At 42.7% G+C, this 27,999-nt stretch overlaps 1 protein-coding gene across 1 annotated transcript in view; it reads right to left on the bottom strand.

Moving 5' to 3' along the window:
- Window positions 1–27,999, bottom strand: part of THSD4 (thrombospondin type 1 domain containing 4) — a 595,645-nt gene that overhangs the window by 446,167 nt on the left and 121,479 nt on the right. Inside the window, exon 6 of the mRNA XM_076004516.1 lies at window positions 25,098–25,200. Coding sequence (XP_075860631.1) covers window positions 25,098–25,200 — 103 coding nt within the window. The remainder of the gene's footprint in view (window positions 1–25,097; window positions 25,201–27,999) is intronic.

The raw sequence follows: 27,999 nt of genomic DNA, 5'->3' as shown, positions 1-27,999 counted from the left end.
AAGAAAGAACCGCTAAATGTCCTTCAGGGTCTGATGCGCGTCTGCTCTGGGGAGGGCGGGTGAGGAGGTGTTCGGTACAGTGGACATGTGGCTACTCCCTGTGCTCCAGCAACACACCTCGCTCCGGGTTCTTCAGCGTGGAAGGATCATCGCTAGCAAAATAGCAAAATGAATCCTAGTCCTCCTCCCTTGTCAGGACGATGCTAGAGACATGTCCTGCGATAAAGGAAAGGAATGAACCCCAAACGGGGGCTAAGAAGACATCAGGTAAGGTTGGGAAGGCAGTTTAGGGCTCTACACACTATGATACCTTGTTCTTAAAACAGATCATTGTTTATCTGTTTTCCGAGTGAAATAGGTATCCAGGTACTTACAATAATTCGATGACTGATTGGTCTACTTAACGTCCTCCATACTCATTCAGCAGTTTCCTAGTCAGTTCCTTTGAGAGCTGGACCTCAAAAGAGAACCCCCCCCCCCAAATGGGTGGCCCTGGTATCTATCTGAGCCTGGGTTCCCTGAAGCACAGCCTCGACTTTATTCAGAAGGGAGGGAAATGCAGAGTGAAGCAGGGAAGGAGCGAGAGGACACGAGATGGGTACATCCCCCAGCTGAACTCTGCCTGGTGTCACGTGCAACCAACCCTGGGACCCTAAAGGACCATACGCCTAGAGCAGCAGGGGTTGCTTTGTTCAGGAAAGTCCGTCCAGAGAGGAGAAGGGAAAAGAATTTCACTAATTCCACTTCCCATCAGTGAGACGCTCAGCCCAGCGGCGCTGCCTCGCTACCTGCTGTGCTGCACACGCACAGCTGTCCCCGGGGGCCCGGGGGTCTTGCCCCTCAGAGTGGGCAGGGGCGTCCCAGGTGGCAGACAAGAGGACAGCTGTGGCAGTGACTGAGCCAAGACCCTTGAGCTGGTTGCAGGCAAGAAGATCTGAGGTGGCACATGAGAGATTTCTCACACAGTATCTAGCTTGTAATTAAAACTCTCATTCAAAATTCTGATAATATTAAGCTATTTTCCTAAAAGACAGTTGATTTTATTTTCAAAAAGTGGTGCTAATAAACAGAGAGTTCTATATTAATAAATAGAGGCTTCTATTTATTAGCTGGGAGACCAGCTGGGGATCTGCCCACTGAGAGCAGAAACCCCCACGCAGACCATGGCCCCCTGGAAGGTCGTGGTATTACTCTAAAGAAACCTGAGTCGGTGAACTGCACCAAGCATTGCCAGCAGACTTGTTATTTATTTAAACAAGCATCACACGTGCGTACAGGCATTATTTTATGTGGATGCTGCCGTGATTAATAAGATAGGGACATTTACTGAATGAACAGATTCACTGCACTCATAAAGGATCTTGTCATTCTGGGTGTAATCACCGTGCTGGGTATTCTCTGCCCTCCCAGTCTATGCTCTGACTTTATTTGTCCTGCCCTACGGAGCCCTTGCTCTTTGGCTTCTAGCCGGATTTGCCAGCTGGAGATGGGATGGTGAGAGAAGTCAGGGTATTTATTAATATTTTGACTTTCCGCCCCCACCTTCACTTGTCCTTTTGACCCTACCAGGTCATTAGATGCCTCTGGGCCTCAGTTTTCCCATCTGTACAATGGGGGAGTTGATTGTATAATTTCTAAAGTGGTTCCAGTTGCTGCCACATGTTTTTACTTCATGGATACTCTGAACGAATAGTTATTCACATTTGCCAAGTCAAATAAGTATGAATTCCAAGCTGATGTTTCCCCATTGCAGTTTCAAGGGGGATCAAAAAGAGGATAGGAAAGTATCGATTTGTCTTTCTCTCTTTTCACATGAAATGTTCACTATGGGCTGATTCCTTTTTATCATCCAAACACAGAATCCAGTTCAGTAAATGCCAAGCCAACAGCTGTGTGGGGTTGTACAACTCATTTGTTTCTAAGCGTTTCACATGTTTCCTCAGGCACAAGCTAGGGCATCAGTAGTAGGAAATGCCACCTAGTGCACTCTGTAGGTGGCCTGGCTGTGTTTACGGGCTTGCCGCACACATGGTGTGAAGTTACCCAAATGTGAAAAGGAGTCACATTCTCTTCTCTAAACTTTTTTTCCAAGTTGATCTTGGGGAGTGTGTTAGACCTCAGCTATAGAAATCATTTCTAAACACAGAAGGGTAAAAAGTTCCTTCTTGAAGTCAACATCTTCGAGCACAGTTTATAGACCCTAGAAGAGCTGCACCCAACTCCAGCAGCTCACAACGTCAAAAGCTAAACACGAAGCACCTGAAACATGCAAGTTCGTCCTCTTGGCATTCAACCATATAGTGGGCCTTGACTCCTGGGTGGCAGGGGGGCATCCTAGTTTCAAAAATGTGCAAGACGGTTCTCAACAAGTCATGTTTGCCTCACAAAAGGCTATTTTTAAAGCCTCTATCTGATCTGGAGCCTTCTGGCTAAGGGCTTTCCCAGGAACATACTCCCATTTCCCTTCACCACATGAGGCTTGATCGCTTTTATCGAGTAGTGTCTGGAACTAACTGCTTTGGATATAAAACATCCAAATTTAAAAATATCCTTATGTATATCAAAGAAGACTTTAAGGACATTAATATTATCCCATAATGCTTATTACAGATACAGCAATGGGTAGAAATCTAGACCCGTAGGTTTATATGAAAACACTGTGGGATAATAAGCAGATTATTTTCAGTTTTTCTTGGAGGCTCATACAATTTTCTAAATATTAAATATTAACACAGTATTCTATAAAATGATGAACTTTCTCCCATTTCCTTCTGTAAATATAAGCATCTGACACTGCCATATTCAACTACCCAAAAGGCCACCCCTATGCTTTTCTTTTATATTCTAAGTATTTCGTTTCCTATGGTATATTTTCCAGGAAGTCACAATTTTTAGTATTGATTTATTTGTGACTATGACTTTAACTCAAATACTATGTTTCTCAAGCAGGAATGTGCCTGCCCATAGGAATGTTGACCATCTGCTAAAGACTGGAAGTCTGAGATATAAATGATCGAAATTGTGAAAGACAATAGGCAAAATTCAAAATAATCCCAAATCAGCAAAAGTTATTGTGAAAATTTCTCCACTATAATGGTGACAACAAATAACAACAACAATAATAATAGCATAGTCCCAATCCCAACTTATAGTACACTGGTAACAATTAAAGATGCACAAACTGTACATGTCAAATAAAGAGCTTGCCATTGTGGAGATATAAATGGGTGTAATCCTCACTTTTAAAAAAAATTTTGGTGGGAAAAATGCTGAGTATTAGCTACATGAAAAAAAATGCTTGCAATGAGATTAATTAAACTATGCAAATTTTTAGAGAAAAATCACTAGAATTGTTTTTTAATTTAAGGGAAAAGTTGGGGTTTGGAACAGTTCATCAGAAAACACAATCAGTGAAGTACTAAGTTGCTTGAAGCTATCTTCAGGGTCAGTTTCAGAAACACCTTAGGAGGCAAAGTTCAATAAAGAGAGCATTTGGTGAAGCCCTGTCATGTAAACATGCATTATTCTGCTTTGGATCAAAAAGCAACAGCCAAGCTAAAAATCAATCATACCACCAAATGACACATCTAAAACTCCTCAACAGACACAAGTGAGATAGTGGTTGAGGGGCCTTCCAGCCAGCTGGGAGGCTTTCTACTAACGGTGAGCCACTGAGCGGTCCTTCAGTGCTCTTTGCGGGTTCTGTTTATATAGTATGGTTTGTGAAGGCATGTTAACATGCATAATGCTTTGCTGTAAAATGTACGATGCAGTAATTTTTAATAAGGTATAGATTATTCTATTCCCATTCATAGTTAGAATGGTGCTTATATTACAGAAAACGTACCCACTACAGCTTCAACAGAGATCAACACACACACAAAAAGAAGCCAATGCAGACAGTGGTTGAATATCACTTGGCTTTTTAGAAACACTGTAATAAAAAATGCCCCAAATACATGCTTTACTTTTTACTTGAACACTAGCTACAGGGGAGGTGGGGACTGGAGAGGTCATGGCTAGTGTTCTTAAACTTACTGTTGAATTATTGTTGTTATCAATGGAGGAACAAATGTTCTCAAAAATAAAGGGTAAAGACCTGGATATAATGAATTATTTTGTTATTCACAAGCTGATTTATGTAGATAGCATTCTTTTTCATAGCTAAAACTCACCACTGCAAGGCAGACCTGAAAATCAGGATGAAAAAGGTTGAGAGTTACATGATGAGCTCAGATGCAGGGCAGTCTTTGGGACAGTTTGTTTACATGTGATGACATGGTAATTATTTACATGGTAGCATTCATGGTCAAAATAAAGAGCAATAGTTTTTGTTGTTGCTGTTACTAAAATCAGAAACACTTTGGGTCTACCATATGATAAAAGTAAGCTGGCCTGTCAGTAGGAAGAAATACTTGTTGAAATTCCTATATGTAATTCCTATGCCTGAAAATGTAGTATGGAACTACTTTTCGGGCAACATTCTGGGCATCTCCCCACATACAATACTCCAACACTTATTTGTATGAGTCCATGTTCCTAAGATATAACATCAACAAAGAGTGGGGCTGCCTGGGCCCAAAACCTATTATTATAAGGTATTAGCGCTCATTTTATCGACCCAATTTTAAAAATATCCAAACAACAATTTCTCACTTTTTTCTCAATAGTAAGTAATAGAAAGGCATTTTTCGATTAAGACAAAAACGTATATATTACTGTGTGCAGTGAAAACCCCACGTGCAGTTATGAGAATGTGTAGACATCTCTGGCCCTTCTCTGCATTACTCGGGGCCACGTTTCTAGGGTTCTCATTCATCCGAGTTTGGAGTTAAGAGCACTTAGGACAAAAGGCATCGGAAGCACTATATCTCCAGTTTAAGTAGAGTGTTACGGTACTGACATACTTCAATCCAACTCAAATGTGAAATTCTGGCAAGAGATACATGGGCTGCTCTTTCATGAGGCAAAAGATCCAAACAGGACAGAGGGCAAGGTCTTTTTCACCCAGATTCTCCATTTATCACCCCTGGGAAGGATCAACAGAGCAGATCCTTCCCCCAGCCCTACCCCCACAATGGAGCCACCATTGTCAACACTGCCTCCAACTTTTAAGCTATATAGACGTCTACATTTTAAAAAATAGAACACAAAAACCTCCAAGGATTGTCAGTTTTTGTGATGATTTAAAACTACTTACTAGCTATTTGGTTTGCTCTTAGCAAGTTGCTAAACCTCTCTGAACCTAAGTTGAAGCTGAACCTAATAATGTCGCCTATCTTATAGAAATGTTCTGAGGATTAAGTGAGCTACTTCCTGTAAAGAAGCTCATAATGACAGCTGTCACGGAGTAAACATTCGATAAACAATACTATTATTAGGCAACAAGTCTTTAAATGAGCTGGGTATACGGTCAAATGCTACTAACAGGTTCAGAAGTAAAAGGCATCTCTTCTGACATCAAGAATTTTACGGACTAGTCAAGAAGGTAATATTAACATACGAGAAATAACGAGTGGTATAAAACCATATTTGGGTAATAGGGCTACCAGACATGGTGAGTCCAAGTTCTCTGTCTCACTGGCCATAGGAACTTGACAGAGTGACTATTTACAATAGGGTTAAAAATATCTGACTAGCCCTACCTCACACGGTTGTTAGGAAGGTCAAGGAAATAATGTAAGTGAAGATGATCTGGGGGCTGGAGACCTTTATGTGTGTGTTTGTAATTGTCACTGTGATTGCCATTAATTATAACAGGGTGCTGTGTTATAGGGCCCAGGCTGAAAAGATACACAAGCTAAACAAGGAAGAAGTCAGTGAGGAATAAGGTAGCTGGCGAAGGCTTGTGGACCTGGTAAGCTTTGAGTTGGGCCCTGAAGACTAGACGGAGTTTGGACAAATGAACAGGACCGCAGGGATCCTAGGCAGAGTCACTACATAAGCCAGTCCATGGTGATGCGCCTGGTTTGCGTGGAAAGCGTGGGAAGTGGAATGGTGGGAGAGTGAGGGCGGGCTCGTTGCGGGTGTCAGCTACGTGGGCCTTCAAAGTCAAGGAGCAGAGCTGAGAGACACTATGTCAGAACCCAGGCACCGATGGGCAAGCCGGTGGCTATTCCTAGAAACAGGACTGTGACAGGGCCAGGACCAACCTCATATTTACAGAAAGGTAACACATCTCCCTCTCTTCTTCGTTTTTCTTTCCTTTTACTTCTTCCCTTTTCTTTTTCACTTCTTTCTTATAACTATACCAGGCTATGGTACAGTTGGATGTAAGCCAGTGAACCTTTAAAAACACTTTTAATCCAAGCACCAGATAAAGCAGGGTCCCTGATAGTGCTAGACACCCTAGTTTAAGCTAGACTCCAAACGTTCCCTCGTTTTGGGAAATGTGCAACAGTGTATATAGGGAACACAATCAAAATGCAAAACATTAGATAAAGAACACTCCTTTGGAAATAAAATACTGCCCAGCTTAAGTTAGCTGACCTCATCTTCAGGACTAGAAAAATAACAGTAACAGTAATAATATACTAGGTAACATTTATTGAGCACATACTAAGTGCCAGGTGCAGTAATTACTTCATTTAATCTTCTCCAAAACCTTTGAGGGAGATATCCTATAATATTATCCTCATTCTGCTGACAGGGTATCTGAGGCCCATGGTCCCGGAGTGGGTGAACATCAGAATCAGGGATTTGATGGCTGTCCTACATGGGCCTAAGCCAGAGGACAGTGACTATAGTGATGACGGAGCATAAGGAGTAGACACCTTTGTTATAAAATGGCTTTGAAAATTAGCCAACCATAATACAAAATTCCTCATGGTAAAAAAACAAATCTGTAGTTACAGAACAAGTACTTTTCATATATGCAAATTGATTTTTCAAACGGAGAAAAGATTATCTTAAATTTTCCCAATGCTATGGAAAGGAGATTCTACTGAACATAATACTTGTATCCAGAAACAGTTGTAGATACTGAATTTCTGTAAATCAGATACTAACTATATTTACTAAAGGACTTCTCTAGGGCAAATGTGCAGTAAATATTTAATAAAATGAAGAATTGTTTTGCAATCTGAATAGTCGTTCCATAAGTTATCTGTTTTGTAAATTTGGATTTACAGCAGACTCTTGACATTCCTGAGGCATACATCCGGAACCTTCTCGAATTCCCAGATTCACAAATACAAGAATGTTTATAGAGGCTCCCAGCTTTCTCTTCAATCACATTTCCATGGAGAGTCGTATGAGTTTCCTGTTCATAGCTTTACACTACACACTACAACTTAACCATACTTTTAAATATCACTGAATGCTTAATCTCTCACTTGATTGCCATTTTTCACAGGCACAAAACTATTTTTCAACTAATTAACAAGCATTGTTACAAATGCACAAATGCGCAGAACAGCAAAGATAAATGACCCTTTTCCATACACATATCTTGCAAAGTGGACCTTTCAGATTCCTATCTTGGCCAAACTGTGCCACAGACTCACAGAAGAAGAAACAAAGAGTTATAAACCTGTGAGTTATATCCACGAACACCTAAGGTCTGGGCACATTTATGAAGTTTGCTTGGGTAGGGACATGGGGCATTTCTACAGAATCCATAGAAATCCCACTGCTCTTGCTAACCCAAGAGTTAGAGCAGTTGATTGAGCCTTTTGGTGATGAGTCCAGAAAGTTCAATTATAGAAGCTTTGGCCACATGAATTACAAGGGTTTGCCTCCTCAGTCAAAATATCTATACTTTGTATGATGGATCAATCAAACTTGGATGACTCCACTGTCTTCAGTGATGGAGCCCAGGCACAGCTGGTACCCTGGGCACAAAGCCCCAGAAGTCAGACCTTCTCAGACTGTCCTGAACTCTCACCCTTGGGCTGGGTTGGGAACCCCCCAAACACCACTAACCATGAATGACAAACAGGAGAGAGGGAAAGAGTGAGTGATCGAGTGTGTAAGCAAGGAAGAAAAGAAGAAACAAAGAAAGAAACCAAAAGAAACACAGGAAAAAAGAAAAAGGGGGGGGAGAGAGAATACGGAAAAGAAAGAAAAGAGAATGAAGAAGAGAGAAGGAATGAAAAAGGAATTTGGCTGCTGTGAGGGAAAAAAAAGAAGAAAGACATTATCATTTCAAAATATATAGCTTACACATTTCAGAACATACTTGAAAACTCTGCTGCCAAATTTCCAAATTATTTATTTATTTATACCCCTTTTGTTCCAAAGAGGTTTTGCAGCATTTTGCTGCCAGATTAATTTCCCTGAAGCTCAGCTCTGATCATGTTACTCTCCTGTTTAAAAACCCCAATAGCTCTTCACTGCCTATAAAATGCAGTCCAATTTCCTTAGCCTCCTATTTGAGGCCCTCTGAAATCTGGCCCCAAACTTCCAGGCCAACCTCATCCTACACTGCTCCCCTTTATAAACCATTTGCTCCGGCCAAAGGACACTCACTGATGTTTCCTAACACCTGTGTTTTCTGCCCAAGCATCCTTCCTTGTGAGGTTCACTCTGCCTGCAATGCCCCTCCCCTACACCTGCATGTGGCCATCCCACCCACTGGAGGAAGCTCTGCCTGGAGCATGCCATGCACTAAATAAATGTGCCCAGACCCTAGGTGTCCATGGATTTAACTTGCAGGTTTATAACTCTGTTTGTTCTTCTGTGAGTCTGTGGCACAGAGTCTGGCCAAGATATGAATCTGAAAAGTCTACTTTGCAAGACATGTGTATGGAAAAGGGTCATGCATTGGTCAGCAATAGTGAAGCTTACAACATTTACACACATGCTTTATGCACATCACCTCACTGGAACCATGCAATGGGAGGAAGTAATGTCTTAATTTTCTAGATAAAAAACTGTGGTCCAAGGAGGCTGGAGCTTGTGTGTGATGGTTGTGTCCTTTGCCCACTGCTCTTCCTGTTACCTTAAGGCCACTTCTTACACAGAACAACAAAAGGTGGCTGCATGAATCAGTGCCAACATGCTGTAGCAATTCTTTTTTCTTTTAAGGGGAAAAAGTACACCTTTCCATTTGGTGTGAACCCGAATTCGCTTGCAGTCCTGAGTCAGTTTCATCTAGCAGCGCCCATACAGCCCTTGCCAGGTTCCATGAGGCAGGCCACTGCTCTAGCTGATTCAGAAAGGCAGAGGCCCTGGAGGCCCAGGGAGCCAGGGTGGGTGCAGGGTCCCCACTCGGAGATGCCACAAGAACATACACAGAAGGAGACTGATAACTACCCAAAATGTCAGTGGAGCAAGTTCTACTCCTTCGCATCCTAAGAATGTGCCAAAGGATTTGTAAAAGGTGCCATTTATCACTGAGGATGGGAGAGCAGGTTGCTAATACTATTTGTACAACCTCCACAGCCTGCTTAAACAAACATGGCAACCGGGTGTAGGACAAGGCGTCACGACTGATTGATGGGGGTCTATTAAGCACGCAAAGTGCCAATACCTACATGCTCACTGGATGGGGGCCAAAGCTATTACACGATGAACTGTTATGCAACCTTAAGTACAAATGGAATTCGGGCTGTACGCATCTGATATGCTTCCCCTCTCTAATTTTTGGCATCAAGAGGTTACGTGAATTGACTGGAATGTAAGAGCCCTCCCGCCCATCTTCTTCCTTCCTAACGACAGGCAGGCTGCATGATCATAGCAGACATCTCCTGATAGAAGTTTCGCCCACACCAAAAAGCTCCACTGTCCTATTTAAATCGGACCTATTTTTAATGGGCTGCTCACGTTAAAATCAACATAATTTGCTGGAGCAAAACTTCAGATGAAAGCTGTTTCCTGGAATGAAGTCAAACTTCAAATCAATCCCCTGGACAAAAACTCTACTCAGCCCAATAAATTATGGCTCACTCGATAAAATTTTAAAGCAAAAATAAGTTAATCTAATAACCATGTGACATCTATGGTTGCCTGTCAGTTTCTCGCCCCTATTCTGTTGTTGACTTCTAGCCTCACGAAACTCGTGACAAGCTTATCTGCCTGGCACTTGTTCCCTCTGCAATCGCCTGGCTCTGGCCACCCCTCACACCTGCCATGTTTCAGGCTCGCCCCACCGAGACTCCTTGCCCCTATCAGAGACTGTTCCCTGTCCTTGTCCTTGCCTCTACGAGGAAATATCATCTGCAGCAAGATTCCAAAGGATCAACTGTGTACAATGCAGAACTTTGTCTCCCTAAACTTTTCTTATTAATTACTAAGTAGCAGTCTTGAGTTGTAAATTCTGTTGACCAGATCCAGAACTGCTAGTGGGTTATTAATCATATACAGTTTTAAAATCTCTGTCTGCTTCCAGCTGTCTTTAGTTCAAAACTAGAATTCAAATGGGACCTTACCCTGTTTTACTTATTAGTGAGCAAACACAGTGGTGGTGGGGTGTGTGAGTGTGTGAGTGTGTGTGTGTATGTGTGTGTGTGTGTGTGTGTGTGTGTGTGTGTGTGTCTGGCAATCCATTAGAAAAAATACAGACAAAAATCGAAGCACTACCCACCAAAGGGTGTTGCCGTACAGGAGGAATCCGATAGTGTTAGTCGCGTCTCCTTTGCCCAGAGGGAGCTCCAGAATACTGTGTGTCCTCTTAGTCCCAGCACGGCAGGGGCCCGAAGGCACGCTACATCAGTGGGCGACCAAAGATCAGTGGAAACCGTGAGGGGGCGAGAGTGACCCCACTGGAGCAGTGACAGTCGCAGAGCAGGAAAGACAGGGCAAAGCAAAACTCCAGAGATGTCTCCTACATTAAATGGAAATGGTTGTGAAAGAAAGCCTTGTATTTCAGGGTAATATATGTCATAATTAGTAATCTTAAAGAAAAATATTTCCCTATATATACTCAGTTACTACGTATTTGGGTTAAAAGGACCTCGAACGGTTGCTTAGTGAAGCCCGGATCTGCAGCTAAGACAGGTGTGACAATGACACATACGACTCTGGGACGAGATGACAAGTGCTCGCCACAGGCCAGGCTGAAGACAGCTGGGTTTGGAAGCAGGATAATTCCGATACAAATAATTGCCACTACCTCAATTTTATCATGCTGTGGTGGTTACAGCCTCAGACACAAATAGGAAATAGAATCCAAAAGCAGAATGAAAACCATTTAATGCAGAGATGGTCTAGTTTTTTTTTAAAAAAACTACCTTTGATTTAGTTCCTTCACTGCTAGATACGCAGCCCCCATATAAGAATGCTCACTTTAAAGGATTACTCTGGGAGATCAGCCCTGCCTCTATTTCAGCCACCTCTTGGAAAATCACAATCAGCTACATATCATTTGATTTTTATCTACATTTTAAATGTGAACACATTGGGACAATGTACTGTAACGTGTGTTCATCGTATTATTTGCATCACTTCCTCATTACCGTATTTTAAAAATTAGAAGCTTTATACAGGCATTTGTAGTGAGACCTAATGCGATGTTGTGAATATTCAGGAATCTCATCCCTGTTTAATAAAGCATAGAAACTCATCCCAAATTTTCCAGCAATCAGTAGGATTAACTGGCACCTATGTAACAATCACTGGAGAGACTGAAAAACTGCAGTGATGGCCAAGAGGCAGCATATGTGCTTCCCTTCCCCCCAACCCATGCCGGAGCAAGGCATCTCTAATCGATCCCAGTGACACTCCTTGTTCCTGAGCCCAGCACATCAGAGCTGGCACAGGTGGGGAGACCTGCTGGTAATGACTCGTGCACTATAGCCTAAAGAGAACAGCCAGTATGATAAACAAACAGCACAATCCAAAGCATAGAAATCGGTTGAAGGAAATAAAACTATTCAGCAGTCTGGTGAAAAGAAGATTCAGGGTGACAAGATGGCTGCTTTCAAATATCTGAAGGGGAAACCTGGACAGTTCAACACGGCTCCAAAGGGTGTCCAGGCAATAGGTAATCATTCCAGGGAAACCATAGCGGCATTATAAGCGTGCGTTGAGGCAGGGTTTACCCAGACAAAAGAAAAGAAGGCGGCACATTCTCTCCAGTCTTCCCACCTCAAACTATAGATATACAAGAGACTTTCCCTTTAGTCCTTTGTAAACAAGTCCCACTAAGCCATGGAATGGTCTCACGGAAATTTCTAAGAAATGGAGACTGACAGGTACGGTTGAAATGGAGGTGACAGCTTGGGGGGGAGGGACAATGTCACTGGGGGACAGTGTCTGCAATAAGTATGTAAAGGATGGGCTGAATTTAGAATTAAAATAAAAATTACATATTCGCTGATCATGTTTTAGCCCTAAATCCTCTAACTCTAAAAACTTCTCGATGTTATCCTGATGTTAATTTATCCGTGTTCACGCACAGTACAACAAAATGTCCCAACCACTCCTTCAGGACGTGTCCCTACCAATTTACAACATGGGGACCTCTGGCCAAAGGGCGAGAGATCTATGCTACAAGAGATTAAGACAGAGTCCTAAGATTTCCTGGAGCAGTGTCCTGATGTAAAAACACACTTGTTTGTTTTTAAAGGAAATGAATCAGTCATGGCTCGGTTGCATGGAGGGAGAAATTCCTCTGCCCCTGCGGCAAATCACTGCTCTCAGCACGGCAGGCTGTGCTTACATAACTTCTTATCGACTCTGACCCTTCTGTTTTATTCTGCGATCCGGGGCAGACCATCCAACCCTCTGAGTCTTGGTTTCTGCATCTGTCAAATAGGAACAGCGTAGAATAGTGACATCCCGAACAATCCATCCTGACCAGCCACTATGGGGACTGAGCCAGGCAGTCTTTGTAGAAAGCTGAGTCCTTGGAAGAGACAAATAATAGGATTGGGTCTCATTATTTAATATTTTGCAATGGGTTTAAGTTTCATGCCTGGTTTCAAATCCTTAAAAATTGTTCATATTTAGACTAATCTGCTCATTAGATGATGAAACAGACCCTGAGGCTTTTCTTTACTAATTACCCAGAATGACACTGGTTCAAGTGCCAGGAAAGAAACTGCTTTTACAAGAATCATTTACACCTTCCAGAATACCCTAGAGCAGGGGCAATTTTCTCCCTCAAACAATCTTTCCTTTCTCATATCCTACACCACCCAGTGCAAAGACTCACGGAGGGATGTGATAACCACGTGCCCCATCCTGCATTTTCCCCCCTCTTCGGCTAGAGAGAGAAACACAGTGTGGATGTGAGAAGCAGACATGTTCTAGAAGCATCTCACATACATCATCCTACAGGGAGGGCTGCGGAAGAGGCCTAAACCAAAGACCAAGATTATGGAAATCAGGGGGAGGAAACAGAAGAATCCTTCCTAACTCCCTTCACTTCTCCCTGGGAGCACCCGCCTTACACATGATGCGACGGCCCATGCCCTGTGCAAATGCACGCTAGTCAGCCTGGATTATGCCAGCACAAATGTCTGCGAGCAAAGGGGATCCCCACAGTCACATGTCATGCATGCATTAGGGCATTAAATATGAAATGTCCCACTTTGAATCAAAGGTCTAGGTTATTATATCTCAAACAAGAGCAGTAAAATTAATCAAGGCATGCGCCTAAACTACTGACACAGTTTTGCTATCTTAACAGTAGCTTGTTTATGCCAGCAGTGAAGAAGCCTGGACAGCACATGGCGATGAAATCATGAAAGATGTTTTCCACAGCTTGCTGAGAATTGACTATTATTCCTTGCAAGAAGTGGTCCAAAGCCTGGAAGAAGTGTTAGTCAGTTGGTGAAAGGTCTAGTGAATACAGTGGATGACAGAGAGTTTCCAAGGCCAGCTTCTATAGTTTGAGCAGTGCTGTTTTTTGCAACCTATGGTCTTGCAAGAGGATTGGCCTGTCTCTATTGACCAATCTCGGCTGCTTACTCATAAGCATCCTCATCATTTCATCCAAGTGGTTGCAGTAGACATCTGCTGTCATCGATTGACCAGGTTTCATAAAGCTGTAGTGGAGAATACAGTGCTGGACCACCAGACAGACACCATTAGGCTTTATTTTTGATTAGTATTTGGTTTTGGACTGTGTTTTGGCACTTCATCTGTACCCAATCATTGTGCCAAACGCTTGCCATTGTCAAAAAGTATCCATTTTTCATCACATGTAACAATACAATATAAAAAGGGTTTACCTTTATGTTGTGACAGCAAAGAAAAGCAAGCTTCGACATTTAATACATGCAGAACCCATCTATCCAGCTTCCTTACCTTGCCTATTTGTTTCAAATGGCCCAATATCGTTGGAATAGTAGGGTCAAACCTTGCTGCTAATTCACGTGTAGGTTGAGATGGATTCACTTTTATTACAGCTTTCAGCGTGTCATTGTCCACCTTGGTCTCGGGTTGCCCACGTGGCTCACTTTCAAGATTAAAATCACCAAAAGGGAACTTCTCAAGCCTTGGACATACTGTGCGTTCATTAGCCACATCGTTCCCAAACACTTCGTTGATATTTTGAGCTGTCTGCGCTGCACTGGCTCCATGACAGAACTCATACACAAAAAATAACATGAATTTTTTACTTATCTATGATTTTACAAAAATTACTATAGAACAATTTTTTAAAATACAATCCAAGCCAAAATGTGTGTTTGAAAGAATGAGGATGTAACTTCACAATAAAATAAATAAATAAAACAAGAAATGAAGAAATGTCAATGTGAAATGTCAAACTTAGTATCAATACTTAAGGAAATCAGCTATCCCATAGTTAATAACCTAACATAAGGAGGCCTCCATGTACAATCTTCAGGGATGCAAACACAGCAAGAAGAAAGAAAGAATGATACTCACATGTTAAATTCCAATTCCAATAATCCCCCAAAGGTGTTAAGAAGCCCTCCAAGCCTAATGATGAGATGACAGTTGATGAGCCAGGCAGGCACCCTGATTTGTCATGAGTTTCTGTTGTGGACAATGGTCATCTTTTTGTGCCATCTATTATCCACTCTCCCTTCTTTTGGCAAAGCAACTGGATTTCCTTTTTGGGAATTACTTCTACCCCTGTGTGTGGTTTTGGTGAGAATGCCACTCAAAGTGTCCCAGGTTCCCTGGCCAAGGAGCAGGCATGTGGCCTAAGCCATGCCCATCAAAGTCTTGGTTCTAGGACTGTGACTCTTGGCTGGAGAACCCTGCAGAATTCTCCACTGCAGCAGCAGCACACACTGTCTACTTGGACTCCCGGGGATGGCTGATGTCTGTCCTTCACCAAGCCTGGTTCTCATGCTTCCTGTTGGTTCTCTGAGCTACTGGATATTCTTCCGACAAAATCCTTTTGTGTTTGACTCAGTCAACACTAGTGTCTATTGCTTGCAAGAAAAGAACACTAACTGATACAGGCGAATGGTTGCTTGCTCAGATTCTGGACCTGTCGGAGGATTCCTAGGCCCAACAAAGCTCTATGTTTCTAAACAGGTCTACAACGAGACCATGCATCTTTAAAATTTTATTTTCATTGATAAAAAATAATAATTATATATCCATGGGGTACAAGGTGATCTTTTAATACATGTATACACATTCTGGAATGAGCAAACTAGGCCAATTAATATATCTATCATCTCAAACTTACTTCTTTGTGGTGAGAACATTTAGAATCCACCCTTTTAGCAATTTTAAAATATATACTACATCATTATTAGCTATAGTCACCTTGCTGTGCAATAGATCACCTGAACTGATTCCTCCTGTCCAACTGAAATTTTGTGCCCTTTGATTGACAGTTTACCTTTCCCCACCCACCTCGGTCTCTGGTGACACCATTCTACTCTCTACTTCTACGAGTTCAAATTTTTTACATTCCACATTAAGTGAGATCATGCAATACTTGAATATTTGTCTGTCTGTGTTTGCCTTATTTCACTTAGTATAATGTCTTCCAGGTTCATCTATGTTGTCACATGGATGAACATGTCGTTCTTCTTTAAGGCTGAGTAATATTCTATTGTGTATACATAGCACACCTTTTTAATCCATTCGTCTGTTGATGGGCACTTAAGTTATTTACATATTTTGGCTACTGTGAATAATGCTGCAATGAACATGGGAGTGCAATGTCTTCGACATACTGATTTCAATTCCTTTGGATATATACCCAGAAGTCAGATTGCTAGATCATATGGTAATTTTATTTTTAGGGTTCTGTTTTGTTTTGTTTTTGAGACACAGTATCAGTATATTGCCTGGGCTAGAGTGCAGTGGTGTCATCAAAGCTCACAGCAACCTCAAACTCCTGGTCTCAAGCAATGCTCCTGCTTCAGCCTCCCAAGTAGCTGGAACTACAGGCACACACCACCATGCCAAGCTAATTTTTCCATTTTTTGTAGAAACAGGGTCTCACAATGTTGCTCACTCTGGTCTCAAACTCCTTGCCTAAGATCCTCTCACCTCAGCCTCCCTAAGTGCTGGGATTACACGTGTGAGTCACTGTGCCTGGCCACTTTTGGTTTTGTGAGAAACCTCCATACTGTTTTCCAAATGGCCCTTCTAACTGACATTCCCACCAACAGTAAGTATCCAAAGGTTCCCTTTTCTCCATGTCCTGGGCAACACTTATGATAACTTTTTGATAACAGCCTTTCTAACAGGTATGAGGTTGTATCTTATTGTGATTTTAATTTACATTTCCATGATGATTAGTGATGTTGAGCATTTTATGATATGTCTTCTGGCCTTTTGTATGTCTTCATTTGAGAACTGTCTGTTCAGGTCCTTTGCCCATTTTTAATAGGACTGTTGCTGTTATTGAGTAGTTTGAGTTCCTTATACATTTTGGAAATGAGCCTCTTATCTGATGTATGATTTGCAAATATTTCTCCCAATCTGTGTGTTGTCTCTTCACTCCATTCTTTCCTTGCTGTGCAGAAGCTTTTTAGTTGGATGCAATCTCATTTGTCTAGTTTTGCTTTTGTCTCCTATGCTTAACCTACAGCCTTGGGGCCACACGTGGCTTTCTGGTTCCTTGAGTGTGGCCTTTTGACAGAATCCAAATTTTGCAGAACAAATCCTTTTATTAAAAGGGGTGCAGCAGAGGAAGATGAAGCTTTTTTTTTGCCTCCTTTGGTGCTTAAAAAAGAACAATCTTGAAATCAGAAGGCCACAGGTTCCCTACCCTCAAGACCAACATAAGGTAGCTTTCCCCTATGTTTTCTTCTAGTAGATTCACAGTTGATGGTATGCATTTTTGAGTCTACCTAAAAATATGAGTTAATTGTCCCTAAAATTCTCTTGTTACTCCATAGGCAGTAAGAAAGAGTATTTAAAGAGAGAGAAAGAGAGAAATTAGTGAGCCTTAGAATAGTTCTACGGTGGCAACATTTATACTTGTTATAAATGTCATCTTTAGGAATTGGAGAGACAGAGACAGAGATAGAGAGATTGGAAAAGAGAATAATGGGTTTTTTTAAAGTATTATTTATATACAATAAAATGCACAGATCATAAGTTCAGTGGGTTTTGAAAACTGTATACGCCCATGTAACAACCATGTCAATCATGATATAGACCCTTATCATCACTCCAGAAGATTCTATCACGCCTCTTTCTAGCTAATACCCCCTCCCATCTGCATAGACAAACACTATTCTGATTTCCAATTTCTATCACCATAGCCTATTTTTTCCTGTTATAGAACATCATACAAATGGAATCAAACAATGTGTACTCTTGTGTCTGGCTTATTTTGCTCAACACAATGTTTTTGAGATTCATCCAGGTTTTTTATATGTGTCAGTAGCATGTTTCTTTTTCATTGTGGAGTAATATTCCATTGCATGAATATATCACAATTTGTTTATTCAGTCTTCCGTTGATGGCTATCTGGGTTGTTTCCAGTTCTGAGCTAATAGGAAAAAAGGTGCTGTGAACATTCCTGAACAAATCTTTTTTATGGCCATAGGATTACTTTCATTTCTCTTGAATTTTTATTAAATGGTAAAAAGCTTCTTCTTTTTATAGAAGCATTCAGAAAAGCAATAATATACATTTTACAGGAGGAAAAAATGCATATTCTGCATTTTATTTTCTTCTAGGATAGAACAGGTTCATAGATAGCATTCTGTTAAATCTGTACACCCTCTTGACAAGCTTCATTTTCTCAATCCACAGACGTCCTCATTTCTCTGCCATTCTAAGCAAACCTTTCTCCTTCTCCTTAAACTAGCAAGTACTCCCAATGTGCCTTAATCATGACAATTTTTTTTAAAAAAGAGACAGCTATACTCACTGGCTACTTCATGTGATTTGTTTCTAGAAGGGTTCCCAACAGCCCATTCAAGTCTCATTTTCTCAGTCATTCTCCTTGACTTCTTGCAGTGTTCAGCAGTGCTGACGACCTCTCCTTCTTGAAACCCTTCTCTTGGCTTCCACATACATAAGGGTAGAGATTCCTGTAGTCAGACTTTGAGTTTGAAACTGGCTCTATCACTTACCAGCTGGGTGACCTTGGTCAAGTTATTGAACTACGCTGTGCCTTTGCTTTTTCTGTCAAATGAGGGTAATAACAGTACCCACCTCATAGGGTCAGTGTGAGGATTAAATGAGTTAGCACTTAGAATAGGGCCTTGTATACAGTAAGTGCTCAATAAATATAAACTTCAGAATCTCACACCCTCAACTTCCTACTGGGCATTTTCTTACCTGAGGGACTCACTCTTCGTTCAGACTCAATATGCACAAAACCAAAATCATCATTTGGTTGAGGTCCTCAATGAGACACTTGTCCCCGAAGCAAGCACAGCCTTGCCCAGGCATTCCCAGGCACAGATGAGAGAGTGCTGAGAACGGAACGTGCGGGAGGCATTCCGGATATACCACCAGTGAGATGAAAACTGCCGCCTGGTTCCCTAAGGCCTGCCCTCTCCACTCCCAATGTTCACAACGATTACAGACCATCTCTACAGGGGGTGGCCGGAGGAGTGAGAGCTTCTATGAATAAAGCCTCTTCCCCAAAGCATGAACATCCTAGTTCCAGGCCCATCAGCACGCAGTCCTAAGCCTCCCTCCTTCCGGGCTACAGTGTGATAACACTGTCCGTGTTTGTATCTGACAGACTCTGCCTGTCAGATACAAACACGCTGCCTGTGGCGGGACAGACTGGTGGACAGGAGGGAGAATTAGAAGCACCTGGGCACCTGGCAACCATCATGCACCTCGGGTCTCTCAGAGCTTTAATTAAGGGGAAGAACTTGACTGAAGTGGCTCAGGGCCCTGTGGATATTAGAGACTAAGTGGCACCTTTAATATTCCCCAGAGCAAAATCTACTATCCTTGCAAACAGCCTAATAAAAGTCACCTGCACTTGCAGGGAGTTTCACTGCAGCTTCCTGCCTGTGCCAGTCACCAGGGCTGGTCACAGATTTTCCATTTCTCCTCCTGTGAGAACACGGTGGGATGGTACTCCGTGCTCCCTTTGAAGTTAAGTGTGATGTGTGGCTTGCTCTGGTTAATGAGATGTGAGCGGAAACAATGGGGATCACATCTAGCTGAGGTTTAAGGACGTGAGTATGAGTCACTTGTTCCCTTTCCCTGCTGCATTGAAAGCGTGAGTTGAGATGCAGCTTCTACCAGCCTGGACCCCCAAATGAGCAGAACACGCACTCCATTACCCACGTAGCATGAACAAGAGACGTACTTTTGTTGTGTTAAGCCGTTGGGATTTGGGGGTGATTTGTCACTGCAGCCTAAGCTAGCCACTCCCGGCGGATGCAACTGGCCCATTCATGTCACCAGCTGGTAACCTCTGACTTCTGACTCAGCCTGACCTCTAGATTTTCAATTTCCACTCTATTTAGTTCAGCTCTCAGGGACACGCAGTGCACTTAAGCTATCCAAACACAAAGCAGCTTCCTGGCTTATGGATTAAGACTGATACATGTTTTTGCATGGCCTACAGAGACCCAGCAAAACTCTAAGGTCTAGTGCCAGCCAGCCCCATTACCCTAGGCATGAAAACAGGTATAATTTTCCCCAATGTCAGTATCTAAGCACGAGGCTTCCTATTAAACTAGATTGAGCTAGATTGACCATATAGTTTATTGTCCAAGCTGGTTTTGAGAATGAAATGAGACTGGGACAGCAGGCATAAACCATCACGGTCCTGGGCACAGTGGGATGTGTGGCACCCTAACTCTGCTTCTACCATCTGTGCAACACTAGGTCTAGGGCTATGAAAAAATTCCTAGAGGCATTATCTACGGACAGGTCATCATATCCAGGAAATGCAATTAAAGGCCTAAGAAGAACCATCTGGTGAAATTAATGTGTTTATCAGAGAGTATACTCTGTTTTTACTGCTCTATGTGGCGTTGTACTGAACGAGCGCAGCTGTTTCCCTAAGTAGGCACATGCGAATAGCAGTAGACATCCAAACAAAACCAAGAGCCCGATGCGAAATCCAGCCGTGAAGTATGACGACCCTGCAGAAACTTTAGCAGTGTCTTCCTCCCGCCAGGTTGCCTGGGAACCACTGAAGAGGAGGAAGGATAAAGTCAAGAAAACAATCTTAGCAGCAAAAATAATTATTTAAACAAAGCCAAAGTAAACGTGACTCCGATGACCATGGGCTCCTTCACTCCTTCCAGGCAAGTGAGAAATATCAATGTCAGTGAATGTTTTAAAAAGCCCACTGAATTTTCTTCTAACGTGTTGCAGAAGACGGCTGATTAATCTATGACTATTCTGCATTTTCTTCTGTAAAACACGAGTATGCTAATTAGCTCACTAAATATCTCAGTGGCTTATATTCAAGTAGTATACACTGATTTTGAAGAACAGTCTGTTTTTCCATCTGTCCCCATCCCCACTTCTCTGTCTCCACTTCGTGTGATGTGGGTCCCTCACCCTGGAGCTCAAGTACCGCAGGCCCCAAACTTAGGTCCAGGGACAGGAATGTGATCCGAACAAGACCATCGTGTCGTTTTGCTGAGGTTGGATCAGACACTAGGTATATTGCTTTCCTAGGGCTGCCATAGCATATTACGCAAACTGGTTGGCATAAAATAACGGGAATTTATTCTCTCACAGTTCTAGAGGCCAGAAATCCAAAGTCAAGGTGTCAGCAGGCCACGCTCCCTCTGCAGTGTCCTGGGGAAAAGTCTTTCCACACCTCTTGCTGGTTTCTGGTAGTTGACAGCAGTGTTTGGTGACCTTTTGATTGTAGGTAGTTTCATCACTCCCATATGTATCTCTGTATCTCTTCTCCTCTTCTTGTAAGGACACCAGTCAAATGGATTCGGGCCCACCCTGCTCTAGTCTGACCTCTTCTCAGCTCACATCTTACTCACATCTGCAAAGACCTTCGTTCTAAGTAAGGTTACATTCACAGACACCAGGGGTTAGGAATTCACCCTATCTTTCTGGGGAATGCAATTCAACTGACACCACCACGTGGGGGAGAGTTTCTCCCATTACGATCACAGGGTCAAACCATGCGTGCCTGCTCGTCTGCCTGAGACGGGAGTAAGCAGAGCCGCGGGATGAAGAAAGACAAGAAAGGCAGCGTCCTAATGTGATCGACCCCTCAAAATGCAGCCATATCTGAATTCCAGTCCATCTCTTGGATTTCCGAGTAACATGACAACAAAATATCTTTCTTCTATAAACGTATTTAGTTTGGGTTTCTGTTGCTTAAAACCAAGAGTTCCAATTAATATATCCATCAACAGATAATGCTGTATAATGCAAATTGAGATAGTTTCCCATAATCTGTGTGGGGTAGAGAGATTGGGGTATTTATGAAAAAGACTGGCCATGGCCTTATAGCTGTTGAAATTAAGTGATGGGTATATAGGACCTTAGTATTATGCTATTATACTATTCTGTGTGTTTACCTATGTTTGACATTTTCCAAAATAATTAAGTTAACGCAAATGTTTAAAAAATAAATTCTCCCAGATTAAAGTCTAGCACAAACCTGGGGAGGGGCAAAAAAACCCAGAAAAAGTGGAATCATACATAAACCAGAAAACAGCAGCCGTCCGGAGGGACTGTTTGTAATACATGAAAACGTGAGCAAAGTGTTTTCTGTGCAGCCTGCATCGGGCTGTCAGCATCAGACCCGAGTCTGCCAGATCTGGAGGCCGTGCGGGATGCTGAGGTCTTGGACAACAGCAGCGAGCCGATGGCCGCCCCAACCATGCAGAGGAGGTCGGCAACGCAGCTGGGCAGAGGAGGAAGTGCACGGCGCGCCGAGCAGTGTGCACTGCCGGGAGGGTGCATCTTCCCTCCAGTCCATCACAATAAAGCAGCTATTATCACAGCCAGCAATAAAGCCAGGGCACGGCTCGCACAGAAGCCAAGGTGGCTTCTCTAAATGTTCACTGCCATGTATTGTTCTTCTCACACAAGAACATACTTCATGGTTTATGAAAAACCCATGATTCTGTCCCTTGACTTAGTCTGGGGTCATCACCTCTCTGGAAATCCTGCCTTCCTCTTGGATTAGAGGTTCTCAACTTTAGCTACCCCTAAGAATCACCCAGGATCTTTAAAAAATCCTGAAGCCCAGGCTGTAGCCCAGACCAATTAAATCACAACCTCTAGGGGTGGGGCTCAGGCATCGGTGTTTCTAGGAGGCTCCTCAGTGAATCTGATGAGCAACTGGGCTGAGACCCACCGCCTTGGAAAGCCCTGAATCCATGAGGCCATCACCCACTTGGGAGACGTGTCTCCCTTATCTAAGGCATCTCCTACTATTGTTCAGACCAACCTCACCCCCAATCTACTCACAAAAGGAGACTCAGTTCATCCAGAACCCAGTTCCTTCCTCTTTAGTTTCTTAAAGCTGCATGATAAAATACCACAAACTTGGTGGCTTAAAACAACAGAACTTTATTCTCACAGTTGTGGAGGCTGGAAGTCCAGAAGAAAGGTGCTAGCAGGGCCCTGTCCACTTGGAAGGCCCCAGGAGAGGACACCTCCTTGTCCATTCCTAGCTCGTGGTGGTTGCCAGCAATCCTTGGTATTGCCTGGCTTCTAGACGCATCACTCCAATCCCTGCTTCCATCATCAGTTGGCATCCTCCCCGTACGTCGGTTCTCTTCTTCTTATGAGAACACTAGTCATACTAGAATAAGAGCCCACCCTACTCTAGTATGAACTCAACATAACTAAGTACATCTGCAATAACCCTATTTCCAAATAAGATCACATCCTGAGGTTCCAGGAAGGATACAAACTTGGGGGAAGAGGACACCATTTACGCAATGCATTCTTCCTCACCCATGTTAAGTCTTAGAATTTGTCTTCACCAGAATGCATGTAATACTGAGCTAATTGGGAGTACAATGCCTTTTAAAAAAAATTTTATTTTGAAGTCACTTTAGATTTATAGAAGAGTTGCAAACGTAGTATAGAGATTTCCTGTATACCCTTTGCCCAGCTTCCTCTAATGTTAACATCTTATAAAACTATGGAACATTTATAAAAACTAAGATATTAACACTGGTAAAATACTATTAATGAATCTATACTCTTTTTAAAACAAAATTTTTTAGAGTCAGGGTCTCACTCTGTTGTCCAGGCTGGAGTGCAGTGGCCTAATCATAGCTCATTGTAGCCTCAAACTCCTAGGTTCAAGCAATCCTCCTGCCTCAGCCTCCCAAGTAGCCGGGACTACAGGTAAACACCACCATGCCTAGCTAATTTTTTGCGATGTTGCCCAACGGGTCTCCAACTCCTGGTCTCAAGTGATCCTTCCTCCTCAGCCTCCCAAAGTGCTGGGATTACAAGTGTGAGCCACTGCTCTCAGCCTAACCTATACATATTTCACCAGGTTTTCCACCAATGCCATTTTATTCCAGGATCCAAATTGGGGTACTGCCTTGAATTTAGCATAATGTTTTTAAGAATGAAAAAGGTCAGAACCAAGATATATTCCCAGAATCAAAACTTCATTCCAGGCTTCCTTCCTTTGCTCACCCTCCAACCTCTTATCCACCCTTGTATTTGCATTCTCCAGCACTACATTTCATCAGTACATCTTCCCCGTTTGGATCTGATAGTCCCAATCTTTTAGTCAAGTTAGTTCTTAATAATTTTCAGGTCACAGGACCACTCTGAGACTCTGATAGAAGCTCCAGACTCTCTTCTAAGAATAATGCACAGACAAAAACAATTTGGCATCCAATTTCAGAGTGGTCAGATAGCAATTCCCCTTCCCCAGCCCCAAGGGCTGAAACTTAGGCACTACCATCCACAGCTTGGCTTCCCCAGGCATTGATTCTGCAGTGAAATCAGCACAACTCACTATCAATCCCTCTCCCAAGACCGTTTCTCCAGACCCCAGGCTAACAGCAGTGCTCTGCACTCTGGGTTTTGGCCAACCCCAGCTGTCCCAGCCCCTGCCTTGGCCCGAGGCTGAGAAGGCTGGCTGGCAGAGCTCTTCCACTGGGCACTGGAGGTAGCTGGAGTCCCCTCTCAGCCAGCCTTGCTGTCAGCATACAGCCTCCACATGTTCTGCCTGACCCAACACCACTTCTGAGCCCACTCTCTCTGTGATGGGAAAAAATGTCTCAGAATGTAACCCTCCTTAGTCCAAAGACATGTTATCATCTGAGTTTCAACAAAGGAAAGCTGACATGCTCTACCAACTTCAGATCTTCTGTGATTTGGAAGTAACAGGGACCTTGGTCCCAAGGGCAATGCCTGTCCACTTTTGTCTTTGGGAATAGCGTGCAGGGACTCCCAGGACCCCCACAGGTGCAACCATACAACTGCCAACCCTACATGCTCTCTTAAGCCTCCTCGTCAGCCCTTGTAGCAGGAACAAAGAAAAAGGGAAACTCCATCCCTGTTCACTGCTCACTTCAGGTTTGAGCCTCTTGCTCCGACTGATTCCTGGAACCCTGTTATGGCCCCGTCACCGTGCCATCCTCAGATGGTGCTTATTTCCATCAATGCCTCATCCACCCAACTGCGTGCTGAGGATGGTCCACGTGTCACCTGAGCTATGCTACCTTTGGTAAAGACCCCTGCAGGCTCCCTTTGCCCTGGGACCACACTTTCTCCCCGCGGACACACCAACCACACCAGTGCCTCCAGCATCAACCAGGACGGAGCAGGGTGGAAAAGCAGACAAAAATAACTTCCATGGACAGGGCTGGGTCTATTCTTACCTTCTGCAAATGGTTCCCACTCATAAAACCGGCCCATGAACGGCTTGTTGTTGTAGGATGCACACTGAACCTCCCGGATACTTCTACTGCTTTCTGGACATACCTAATAAAGCAGACATTAAATACGCAATCAGTGTCTGTACTTTTCATAGCCCCAGTCAAACCCCAGGATACCTTTCCGACTTTGAATGCCAGTCCTCCTCTACCTAAACCAGGGTTTCTGAAAATTTGCTCATAACCTGTGTTAAAAATTTTAAATGCAGATCTCCAGGCTTCACTCCAAGTTTACTAACTCAGAATCTTCGTAGGGACGCTAAATTTTTTAACAAGCCCCCCAGGTTAATTTTTTGCGTGCCATAATTTGAAAACCACTGACATAATGACAAATCGGTCTACTCCCCTCCCTCAGAGAGACTGTCCATTTCCGTCTGTTTGACTTTGTCCACTCCATTCCCCTCGCAACATCCACAGAAAACACTTTTAGAGCCCTGACCATGTGCCAGGCACGACTTTAAACACGCTGCACGTATTCACTCATTTATTCCTTGCAACACCCATGAGGTCAACATTACAGTCTTACAGATTTTTCACAGACAGCAAGCTAAAGCACGGAAAGTCGCACAGCCAGTGAGGGGCAGGATTGGGATTCAAAGCCAAGCAGGCAGCACCCACCAGGCTGTCTCTCACTGTCCTCTCCATCTTTTCTAAATTCTAGTCCAAATTCTGCCCACCACTTAACACAGGAATTCCTAGCATTTAGCTTGCAAAAGAATCACTCAGAGATCTAGCTGGAAATGCAAACTTCTGCGTCCCTCCCCCAGGGATATTATCATTCAGCGAGTCTGGGACGAGGTCCAGGAATGTGTATTTTATCAAGTTTACCCAGGTGATTCCGATACACTAGAATACTCAAAGACAACATACAGTCTCCTCTGGTTTATTTCTTTCTTGTTTATAAATGGTAAATATGAGTAAAGTGCAACATTAAATAAGTGTGAAAAAAGTAAAATAATAAGATCAGAATCTCTAATTCATACTGTGGATAAAGTATGATCTAGATTCTTAAACCTAGCTACACGCTTAAACTTTAAACCTAGCTACACACACTTAAATGTGTGTGGGGTGTGTGTGTATGTTTTAATAATCAGAAAGGGAGGGAATCTGGCCCCTTAACATTGAAAAGCACTGTGTAGAAGACGTCTCTGGAATAAACCACTAATACAATAGTTCAAGGTCTTCACGGATTTGTAAAGAAATCTACTGCACATACCAGGAACACAGGTCTCCCTCAAGATGAAGGAACAAGATTCAACATTCTTTCATGATACGAACACTTAATAAAATAGGCATAGAAGGGACATACCTAAAAATGATACAAGCCATATATGACAGACCCATAGCCAACATCATACTGAATGGGGAAAAACTGAAAGCATTCCCACTTAGAACTGGAGCCAGACAAGGCTGCCCACTATCTCCACTTCTGTTCAACATGTGCTGGAAGTCCTGGCTACAGCAATCAGACAGGAAAGTGGAATTAAAGGCATCCAAATAGGGGCAGAAGAGATCAAATTTCACTCTTTGCTGATGATATGATATTATATCTAGAAAACCCCAAGGATTCAACCAAGAAACTCCTGGAACTGATAAATGAATTTAGTAGTCTCAGGATACAAAATTAATACACAGAAATCAGAGGCATTCATATACGCCAACAACAATCTAATTGAGAACCAAATCAAAGACTCAATTCCCTTCACAATAGCAACAAAGAAATTAAAGTACCTAGGAATATACTTAACCAAGGACGTAAAAGACCTCTACAGGGAGAACTATGAAACACTGAGGAAGGAAATAGCAGAGGATGTAAACAGATGGAAATCCATACCATGCTCGTGGATCGGCAGACTCAACATCATCAAAATGTCTATACTACCCAAACTGATCTACAGATTCAATGCAATACCTATTAAAATCCCATCAGCATTCTTCACAGATATAGAAAAAATAATTTTACGCTTCGTATGGAACCAAAGAAGACCCCGAATATCAAAAGCAATTCTAGGCAACAAAAACAAAATGGGAGGCATATGCCAGATGTCAAACTATACTACAAAGCTGTAGTAATTAAATCAATCTAGTATTGGCACAAAAATAGGAATATGGACCAGTGGAACAGATGTGAGAATCCTGATATAAAACCATCCTCATATAGCCATCTAATCTTTGACAAAGCAGACAAAAACATACGCTGGGGAAAGAATCCCTTTTCAATAAATGGTGCTGGGAAAACTGGATAGCCACCTGTAGAAGGCTAAAGCAGGACCCACACCTTTCACCTCTCACAAAAATCAACTCACGCTGGATAACAGACTTAAACCTAAGGTATGAAACTATTAGAATTCTAGAGGAAAATGTTGGAAACACTCTCCTAGACATCAGCCTAGGCAAAGACTTTATGAAGAAGTCCCCAAAGGCAATCACAGCAGCAACAAAAATAAATAAATGGGACATGATCAAACGAAAAAGCTTCTGCACAGCCAAAGAAATAGTCATGAAAGCAAACAGACAACCTACAGAATGGGAGAAAATTTTTGCATCCTACGCATCTGATAAGGGGCTGATAACTAGAATATACTTACAACTCACGAAAATCAGGAAGAAAAAGTCAAATAACCCCATTAAAAAGTGGGCAAAGGACTTGAACAGAAACTTTTCTAAAGAAGACAGAAGCATGGCCAACAAACATATGAAAAAATGCTCAACATCTCTAATCATCAGGGAAATGCAAATCAAAACCACAATGAGATATCACTTAACTCCAGTGAGAATGGCCTTTATCAAAAAGTCTCCAAACAATAAATGCTGGCGTGGATGCGGAGAGAGAGGAACACTCCTACAC

The sequence above is a fragment of the Microcebus murinus genome, chromosome 6 (genome assembly GCF_040939455.1).
Source record: "Microcebus murinus isolate Inina chromosome 6, M.murinus_Inina_mat1.0, whole genome shotgun sequence".
Lineage (NCBI taxonomy): Eukaryota > Metazoa > Chordata > Mammalia > Primates > Cheirogaleidae > Microcebus > Microcebus murinus.
The sequence above is the reverse complement of the archived record's forward strand: the minus strand, read 5'-3'. Positions and strand labels throughout refer to the sequence as shown.